The sequence below is a fragment of the Vanacampus margaritifer genome, chromosome 2 (assembly GCF_051991255.1).
Source record: "Vanacampus margaritifer isolate UIUO_Vmar chromosome 2, RoL_Vmar_1.0, whole genome shotgun sequence".
Lineage (NCBI taxonomy): Eukaryota > Metazoa > Chordata > Actinopteri > Syngnathiformes > Syngnathidae > Vanacampus > Vanacampus margaritifer.
Genome location: NC_135433.1, coordinates 8,513,609 through 8,524,170, shown reverse-complemented (window position 1 = coordinate 8,524,170; position 10,562 = coordinate 8,513,609). Strand labels below are relative to the sequence as shown.

Below are 10,562 nucleotides of genomic sequence, written 5' to 3'. Positions count from 1 at the left end.
ATTGGCGCGTATGACGAGTCAAGATGGCGACCGCCGAGTCAGCTGAGGCTGAAGAGATATTGTACGTTTTGCTACTACGCCGATAAAGAAGACTGAGGGCTGCTTCTCATGAATATCCTCCAGGAGAGCCTCTAAAACGTACTCACAGTGTGGCACCAATATCGAGTGCATGCGCCGTGGCCACTGGCCGGGGCTTCAGGATGTGCCGTTCAATGCCGGACAGAGAGGTACAGTAATTTCTGGACTATAAGCCGCTACTTTTTTCACTTGCATTCGACCCTACGGCTAATACGAAGGTGCGGCTTATCCATCAGATCACAAGGGGGCGCACTATAAAGGAAGCGCAGGCGAGCCGGGCAGAGCAAAAACAAACCAAGTGAGCCCAAATACAGTAGGAGAGAACGAGAGCGAGACAATGTGTGTCCTCATGGAAAAGAAAGTAGCACAAAGCCGGTACCGTAACATTAAAGCACCTGCGGCTTACAGTCGGGTGCGGCTTGTATGTGTAACAAAGTCGAGTATTCCCCAAATTTAGCTAGCCCGGCTTATAGTCGGGTGCGAATGACTGTAGTTCAAATGCGCAAATGGCGCTGTGCTTCTTGGCGACGTTGTGGCAGAGAGGGGCACTACAATACAATACCAGTGTTTCCCACACCATGTTAATACTTGGGTGGGCAACCCAAGTAAACTGGCGAACCCCTCCCCAAAAAAAGTTTCGCGACCAGATATATCAGATGTAACATGTAGCACTGGAACGCAGGTACAGGTGCACGCGTGCTGAGCTAAATTTGTTGGCCCGTCTTAGGAACGACGTATGCTGTACATCCAGAATCGCAAGGGCAGCATTCTCAAAATCATTCACTCTGACACCCAGTTTCAAAAACGATTGCATACAGGCTCTGAAAATACAGGTACCGGATGGACAAAACAAAACGATACACTTACCAGAGTCCAGAGGATGTAGATGGTGAAGAGGGCGATGGTTAGTGCAATGAGGCCGACAGCCTCCAGTCTGCTCTTGAGCTGCAGGTGGTCCTGAGCACCCCTCAGACACAGCCAGCCAGAGATGGCCGCCAGCGGTGTGATGAGCAGAAAGCAGGCCATGTCGCACAAGAGGGTCCGCTTCTCGCTGCGGGGGCCTGGGTCCTTCAGCCACTGAAGAACATGAAAAACCAGGAGGGCATTAGTCAACAAAATCTCATCTGTAAACAAAACATGAAGACCGGATCCAGTTTTAACATTTTCTACATTTCCGACACAGATGACAAAGCAAATAGTTTAGGATTGTCAGGATTTTGGGGTGGTCCACGGCCCTGTATCCCACTTGAACAGATCCACCCCTGTATAGAGCAGCTCTCTACATTAAAAAAAAAAAAACAAGAGCAATTTGCAGTATGATGACAATTTTTGAAAGCAGCGTTTAGTCAATTTGAGGATCATTAACTCTTTGACTGCCAAAAACGTTAAATAACGTTTAGTAAAACCCTATGGAGGAGTGCCAAAGACGTTAAAAGACATTTTTTTCAAAACAGAGGTGAAACTAACCATTTTCTATTGTTGATTACTGAAAAACGGAATAAGGTAGAAACAAACTTTTTTTTTTGATGAAAGATGAGAGTCCAATCTTACATTTGGTAGTATGTGTGTTTCCATAGTCCAAACACATAATTTTCTGTGGACCTTGAAAGATCAGTCAAAAATGCTTAAATCGGCTGGCACCCACGGCATCCCTTTTCTGAAAACGTCTGGCAGTCAAAGAGTTAAATGTGCTCTGTTCACAAGCAGAGCAGAAAGTGAAGAAAACCCATTTAAACATCTGAAACGGTATTATCTTCATTCACTGGGGTGTTATGACATTTGTAAATACAGTATTACAGCTTCTTTATAGTTTGCATATCTAAGAAAAAGCACTATATTCAACCAATGCATTGCTACTAGTACTAGTAGTAGCTGTCAGGAGCTCGGCACCTATGGTTCAGGCCTTGTCCTCTATCAGTGGTTCTTACCTTGAGCTTGGCCATTCAGTCAGCCTCAGGGGTTTGGCGTACCGCCACATTATTAAACGCAAGGCATGCATGTGGCAGTAATTAAACTGGACATTAAATGAAAGAAAAAGCGAAAGACTGAACACAAATACCCCCCCCAAAAGAAGTAAGGTAAGAAATTGGGACATAAAAGCACAAAATGGGGATGCCTAATTATGCACTATGAATGTGTCTCTTATGTCAATTTGTTTTCATTTATCTATTAACCACTGGAACCTTAGCCTAAAAACCGTCACAGGAATGTGAATGTTGTGATTTGCCTCTTTATTTACATAGCGCTGCAGTTGTAATTGATTTCAATTATTTATTGTTTTGATCGGGACATGTTCAGTAAAATATACATGATTAATGTAACTGCATTGGATTCAATTATAAATGGAAATATTCATATATTTACTAATGCACCAAGTAAAAGTTTCTACTATTTGCAACATTGCTACTTCTGAGAATGTCTGCCAAATAAAAGTAAAATTGGTACTGCATGAAATCCTTAACTGAACTGAAAATCAATGTGAATCGGGCCCTTCTCAATCAAATCGATTTTGGAAATCTGAACTGATACCCAGCCCTACCCTACACTGTCCTATATGCTGCATGTCACCAAAAAAAATTTGATGGCAGGCCACATATGGCCCGCGGGCAGCAGTTTGGACACCACTGTTTTAGAAGGGCTGAAAAAAAATACTCCATCACTTTCATCGTATCACGGGTCATTGTTCGCACCCCCGATTTAACACAAATTTAAAGCATTACTTGCTGCTTATGCTTATTTCAATGCTTTCCTCACTTGGGAAACGAGAGCCCGTCGCTGATGCACTTTTCAGTCCTTTATTATTGAACGCCAGAAGAACAGTGAAACAATCAGCACTCGAGAAGTCAGTCAGAACTCTCCCCAGACACTCAGAGGCCATTTCAAATGCCCCTAATGCACACTCTACAATTATAAATTGTACTTTTGGTCAATTTTAGGCTTTGTTGTGTTTAAATACATTTACAATGTGATAATTTTTTTCTAATAAATTTAAGTGTGTTTTAAAAGGTTTACGTGCATTCAAAAAGTGTGGGAGGTACAAGACCATAACAATAAGCTTTTTATTTGGTCTCCATATTGCAGATTTCCACCTATTGCATGTAGGTCTTTGAACATATTGCTGGCATTGGGCTGAAACCTTGTACCTCCAAAAGAGTTACTTTTCAGGAGACCCCAATACAGCCACACGTAGAATGACCAATAGTACAGATTTAAAAAATAAAAAATAAAAAAGAAAGAAAAAGAAAATATATATATATAACTAAATTGTAAATTTTAGCCAGAGATATAACATCCAAAATCCTTCTGACCTGCGTGAGGGGTTGTGGCCTCCGCTCAATGGTGAACTCCGTGTGACACAGTTCACAGTAGCTGGTGTTGGAGGACGACAGCCACTTCTCCAAGCAGCTCTTGTGCACCTTCCCTAGTGTGCCAGTGCATTCGCACGGCGACAGCAGCGTCTCCCCTCCACCACCCTCGTGGCAAATCCGGCACATGCCTACGTCGCTGTAGACACATTTGACAACGCAAGCGCGGTTAGGATGAAATAATCAAGACATCCATTAAGTTGCCGTCACGTGCCACCTCTTACCTTTGCAGGCTCACAGCTTTAACAATGGTGGAGAGTGGGCGGCCATCTTTGGCTGTAACCTTGGCAATGTACTGGGCCTGTGCAGTGGAATCAGACTCTTCCGAATCCTTAGAGGAGTCGGATTCTGCGGTCCCCGAGTAATCGCACAGGGAGCCGGGTAGGTGGCAGCATCCCGATGAAGACATGGCTCAGCTGCGGGTGACAGGGAGGAAGACGACAGCACAGGCGACTTCTCGGTTCAAAACCCGGTTCGTAGCCTCTGCCCACCTACAAATCAAAAACATGGAAGAGATGATGTTAACAAATTAATTGACAAAAAAAAAAAATACATTGACATTTCTCTCTCTATCCACCCAAAACTCACACATAACCTCGTAACTGTCATGATGTGTGACATGTGAGACATCAGCATGAGACGTCCACAAATTAGGAGGGACCTGAGCATATCTCGCCAGATTACAAGCTTGGTGTTATTTTGCTTTGAAGCATAAAGGGAAACGTTCTATTACAAATCACTCACATAATCCTAGGCAGCCATTCCCACTCACACATTTGGTCAATTTAGAAAATGTGTTTTTTGTGAGAGTACACTACGAGTAAAAATATACGACAGTTGTGGCTTTTAATTTTAAATTATACAGTCAGTTAACTCTTTGACTGCCAGACGTTTTCAGAAAAGAGATGCCGTGGGTGCCAGCCGATTTAAGCATTTTGACTGATCTTTCAAGGTCCACAGAAAATTATGTGTTTGGACTATGGAAACACACATACTACCAAATGAAAGATTGGACTCTCATCTTTCATCAGAAAAAAAAGTTTGTTTCTACCTTATTCCGTTTTTCAGTAATCAACAATAGAAAATGGTTAGTTTCACCTCTGTTTTGAAACAAACGTCTTTTAACGTCTTTGGCACTCCTCTGTAGGATTTTACTACACGTTATTTAACGTTTTTGGCAGTCAAAGAGTTAAGTACGTCCCTGGATTGGTTGGCAACCAGTTCAGGGTGTACCCCGCCTACGGCCCGAAGCCAGCTGAGATAGGCTCCAGCACCCCTGTGACCCTTGAGAGTAATAAGCGGTTCAGGAAATGGATGGATGGAGTCAAGTACATTTATAAATAACTGCGGATGCGCCAATTTGATGCAATCTAATTGAAAGTGTTGTTGCCCCACGCAAATTTATTACATTTTGCTTAATTTGGCCAAACATGATTTGGTTACTACAAATTTGCTTCATCTCTGCCGGTGGCATATACAGAAGTGTCATGCTGAACAATTAAACGCTCTACCACTAGATGGTAGGACAAAATTTTGTGTTTGTTCTAACGAACATTATTTCAATACTGTATACATTTTGTGACATGCTTGTTTGATGTGAGTTTTCTAATGTAAAATATGGGCCTGGGGCGAAGAAGGCTTGGGAAACACACATTTGTTTAACCTCACAAGCCAGATTGATAATTGTGATTCACTCAAGGGAGTTCTTCACATTACCAATCTGGGACTTCACCCGGCAGATCCGTTCGGGAAAGGAGGGACTTGCTGTACAATACGTCAATCTGATTGGACGATGCGGCATCTTTGCACGTTTGTTTTGACCAATCAAGGCAACGGATGAAAATGTCGTCTTGATGAGGTGATGTCTGGTCGGTGCTCGATTTCACTTTCCTTTCTTTGATCCTTCCTCAGGTCTCCTGACAACCTCACTACTCTAGCTGGATTCTGAAATATTCGGTTTAGGTAAACGGTATGGGATTTTTAATAGGTTTTAGATGAATTAATGAGTACACACTCACACATATGCACACACAAAAAAAGAAAAAAAGGGGGGAGAGCGAGAAATGATGATGACATATCGAATCGGTAAGATTACCAAATGAACAATACTGAGCTCTCTCTAAGAGAAGAAAAAAAAGAAAATGCCGTCTTCCGTCTCGTCTTGGAACACGAACATCTTTACCAGATAAAAATGCACGAAGCGCCACCCACCGTTCAAATTCAATAAGGAAACGGTGAGTAATTCTGCGAGAAGAGAATTAATTGCAGCATCCATCCGTCTGTTAGGTTGTTGTTTTTTTACACAGGCGTCAACGTCTTGCATGGGACAGGGAGCATTTACGCTGGACCAGAGACAAGTGGGCCTCAGTGCTGTTCTCTGATGAAAGTCGATTCACGTTGAGCAGAAATGATGCGATATTGGCGACGTCAAGGAGAGCGCTATGCATCAGCCACTGTTGTCACCAGACGAGCTTTTTGTTACTGTGGGCAGGTGTGTCCAGTCGGTACAGAACTGCCCTACACTTTGTGAACGGTACAGTGACAAGACCATACTACCAGCATAACATCAATAATCCAGTGGTTGTGCCCCTACACGGACAACACGGGCCCAATTTCATCTTCATGGACGACAATGCCCCAGTTCATCGAGGTGGCATCATCGGGGAACAGCTGTTGGGAGACTGGTTGCATTTTCTCCAGACCTGAATTCTATTGAAAACCTGTAGGATCGCCGTGTAGAGGCTGGAAACGCTGCACCCCAGAACCTCAATGACCCGAGCGCTGCCCTTCAAGAAGAGTAGGATGCCATGCATCAATAATGCGACAATGAGTAGACTTGTGAACAGCACGAGACGTCGTTGGCAGGCTGTAATTGATGCTCAAGGACACATGGCGAGTTCTTGGGACATTGACATTTTTTGTTGTGGTGTACCCACCATTGTTGTTAACTTTGACATGAGGAAATCACCAGTGCATCCTTCTTCTTAAATGTCCTACTTTCACGATATGATATCAAAGTAGCGTGAACTTTTGACCTTTTCAATAAATTTCACCTGAAAGCCAAATATCTCTAACTTTTTGTGAGTAGTATTGACAGCAGTAACAAATGCTCTCCCCACTGAGGTACATACAATCAGGTATAATCAACAAACTAAAGAACTCGGTACTATTAACGTGCATCCATTATTGCGTGTACTTTTTGTGACACTGTAACACTTCTGTAAATGTACAGTATGCCTTGCCACAAAAGAGGGAGACAAATGATCAAGTACAAACAGCTACAAGTACATGCTGTCAAAAAAACTAAATCTATGTATTTATTTGTCCACTGGTGTCACATGATTACATTTCAAATACAAACTACAGGACTCACAGCCTCCTATGCACCGTAATATGATTTTTTTTTTTGCTCTCACATCACCAACATGTTCAAATAAAATAAAAAAAATTTTAATTGGGCAGAATTTTATCAATGGTAACCAATATTTAGCTCAATACCTTTGGAATTTTACACATGTATACTTGGCATGTTATTGCAGTCAAAAAACAAATATTGGCAACATTCGGTTTTTAAAGGCCATGTGAACATGCGTTAAAAACTCAAATACATTCCCCAAAAAAATGGTACTCACTTGTTTTGTCACACAAAATAAAATCATTTGGCTCCGGATAGATTTTTTTAAGTACTCTACATCTACTTAAAATATGTTTCAGAAATGTTCATTTTGACTTTAACCTGAATATTGACTGCATGTAAGCAATACATAGTCAGAATCTGTATTGCTTATTGGGGACCAGTGTGGTGGTTTACCACATGAATCTTGAAATGGGAAGCCCGTAGTATCGTCCATATATCTGCTGATTTCAGTATTTCCCAATTAAATATGCTGTTGTGAGAGACTTTCAAAGCAACTCCTGTTTCAACCGTGACGTGAAAGTTGTCAGTGATTCATCTAAGCGGGGTGTAGCTCTCACCGAGAATATCACTCCTTGTTGAACAATAATGATGAATTGCGAATACTTGCAACAAGTTGTCCAGGACCACCGAAGCAGATTCTCTGATGATTTGTACCATGCAGCTGACAATACTACTAATGATCACTAAAACTGCTCAAAATGATACTCCTTCCTCTGGCATATAAACTTCACAAGCTTTTGTTTCCTTCTATGATGCAATACATACTATGTTGTTCGCCACGGGACCACTGTGCCTTTGAAACACATTAACTTTGTTATTAAAGTAAAAACATTAAATGTTATTTTTATTGCGCAACAGTGTTGATAAATGGTACAATCTGTAAAAAATGTACAGTTAGAATTACAATTGCACGGCAGAAATGAAAAGCTTTTGTTTCTGCCTACCCTACAACTCTTTCGGTTGTATCTTTATTAGTGCTGTCAAAGTTAAAGCGTTGCTAACTAATTCATTAATCACAAAAATATTAGCACATTAATCATGTATTAACGCAGATTAATCCCACGGATGGTTACGTTAAAGGTAGCGTAGGTTGTGTTTGAGCAATAAACATAACTGTATGCATTAAGGTAAAGCATTTAATAAAAGTTTCTGTATGACATTCAGAATATTTGTTCATGTCAAACTATTGGGGTCATCCTCTCCCCCATTTTTAATTATGCAAGTAAATGAACTGATTAGGAAGGTGTGTGCAGTGGAACAAAAAATGTTGAAGTTGTCCTTATAACATTCAATGTCAAAAAAATGAACACATAATAGGTGCTCTTGCTATTTATCTTGCCAATGAACCGAAAAAAAAATTCAATCAATTTGAGAAATATTCACTAAAATTTAAAACGCCTCGAGTATCCTGTAAATGAGATAACAGGTGTCAAACTCAAGGCCCCCGCGGGAGGCAGATGCCCGAGAACGCAAATCATCTGAGTTGACGTAATGTTTCTTGCAAAGTGTTTTCCCTTTTAAACAGAGATATTGCAAGCATTTTTGTACCCCCCCTCCCACTTTAAAATAAATTGAAAACTAGTTGAACGAGTATTTACTGGCTTCTGAAAACTAGTCAGCAAACAATCTGTTGTGTATACAGTCATAACGGTCCTCTGAGGGAAACCATAACTACGATGTGGCCCGTGACAAAAATGAGCTTGACACCCCTGGCCGACATCCGTGTATCTCAATATTATTGAGTGAAGGTAAATATTTCATATTGAAAAAAAAAATCTCACGACAAACCACCTAGCAAAACGATTCACAAAAAGTGGGTATACGGTAGCACTGTGTATCACAATACACATATCTTGAAACGTCCTTCAAGGAGACACGTATCCTGATTATTTTACTTGACATACGTTTTTATGAAAACTACCAATTGATATTTTTATTATGCTGGATGGCAAAAAATATATATTCTTCTAATGTTAACCTAGCGCTGTGCCTGGTGGAAATGTGTGTGCAGCTTTCAGAGCCGCACCAGGAAACTATGAATTAATGTGCAATATTGATTCTCACGCCTCCATATCGATGTGTATTGTAAAAAGGCCGACAAATATATATTCCTGTTATCGATTATTTTAAGCACACCCCTAATATAGAGGTTAATTACGTACCTTCTCTCACGTAGTGTAAGAATATTTGATTGTTTTACCTGTTATTATAGCTGTATGCAATGTTACTATTGGCATAACTTAAACAAAACTTTTTTTTTTTTTATTAGATAGTCATTATGAATGGTCAAAATAATTTACAGTGGATAATTTCCCGCGGCACACCTGATGATCTCTCACGGCACACACAGTTGAGAATCACTGATGCACAAACAATTGACAATTTTTACAGAAATATCCAAAATCACAGGGCCTTGAACCACCTCTCTAGATAATGTACAACAAATTTACCATTTTGCAGTGTGTTTTTAATCGACATAAATGTTAGGATACCAATTAGATTATGTTAGGACATACTGAATACATTTAGGGTGTGAGAGTTGTCAATTTCCTCCCTTTTTGTTTTGTTAACCCTAAATAAAACCACCCTATTGTTTCAGCATGAGAGACACATACAAATATATATCTAAGGCAGCATTTAAAAAAATATCTTTTTTGTTTGCTTGCAGGTGCCGACCGTTTTTAATCAAATTATATGGAACTTACCCATATAAATACTACAGAGGGTCATTTAAGTGAGCTGTCAAAATCCAAGTTTTACAGGGTTTAGACGCTGGGTGACAGCCAAAAGATTTGACTAAACACGACCGTCAGTGTCAATCAACTGACGACAAAGGCTAAGGCCATTTCTCTCCATGAAAACTACACCGAGCGCTCAAAAGACTCGCTAATATGTATCGTCTTTGCCAATAGACGGACACGTAGACATGATAAGAGTTTAAATTCACTCACCAAACAGCCTTCCCTTTTGTCGCTCGGCCTTGGCTTCTGTGGGAAAGCAAAACACAGCAGACGACGGGAAGCTAACTGGTCAGCTCTAGCTGCAAAATATGACATTGACATCGAACCAAAAGCGCTTAATGAGAAGGAACGCGAGAGACGAGCACGCGCACTGCGTCACCGCCATCGTCCGTTGCGTGTTTTCCCCTCGGTGGTTATCGTTTAAAACGTCTAAAGGAAAACGGAGGTCTCTCCCAGGATTACCAGACAAAGCTAGCGTGGCTAACGGGCTAGCATCGGGCAAGCCTGAGCATCCTCAGCTGTGCGAGAGGGTCACGTGACGTGATGCTGCCTTTGCGGTCGTCCGTAAACGTGGGTTGTTTTAAAATACACCGGTAGTCCCGAAGGATGGTATTTGCAGTTGTTGTTGTTTTTCTCTTTATAAAATTTCCAGCCAGGTGAGGGGGGATTATAAAAAGGGCGTGTCGTCGAGCACGTTTTAGTGACAGAATATTTGCTTTGATGATGTAAGATGATGTAAATGCTAGAAGAAAAAAGTGACAAACATGTCTACGGTGTTGTGGACTTTTTTTTCTTAATTACATTTGTATAAAGACAAGTCGCATTTACAAAGTCACTTTTGTCTGTGAAAATATAAAAATGAAGTTGGCCCCTGTAAATATCAGGCGTCATGGCAATTATTTTTGTCAACAGTCCAGTTCAGAAAGGATTTGAAAATAAATGTTTGTAAAGCTGAAACTG

The 10,562-nt window shown here is 40.9% G+C and overlaps 1 protein-coding gene across 2 annotated transcripts in view; it reads right to left on the bottom strand.

Annotated features, from left to right (window-relative positions):
* Positions 1-10,234, bottom strand: part of LOC144044588 (E3 ubiquitin-protein ligase MARCHF2-like) — a 12,678-nt gene extending 2,444 nt beyond the window's left edge. Inside the window, exons 1-4 of one of the 2 annotated variants that reach the window (XM_077559097.1) lie at positions 9,813-10,234; positions 3,668-3,934; positions 3,387-3,582; positions 946-1,155 (exon numbers count right to left, since the gene is read on the bottom strand). In XM_077559097.1, the coding sequence (XP_077415223.1) occupies positions 946-1,155; positions 3,387-3,582; positions 3,668-3,852 (591 nt within the window). In that variant the 5' untranslated portion in view covers positions 3,853-3,934; positions 9,813-10,234. Of the gene's footprint in view, positions 1-945; positions 1,156-3,386; positions 3,583-3,667; positions 3,935-7,418; positions 7,585-9,812 lie in introns of those variants that run through there. The other variant, XM_077559098.1, reaches the window with a different exon arrangement.
* Between the last annotated feature and the right edge of the window lie 328 nt (positions 10,235-10,562).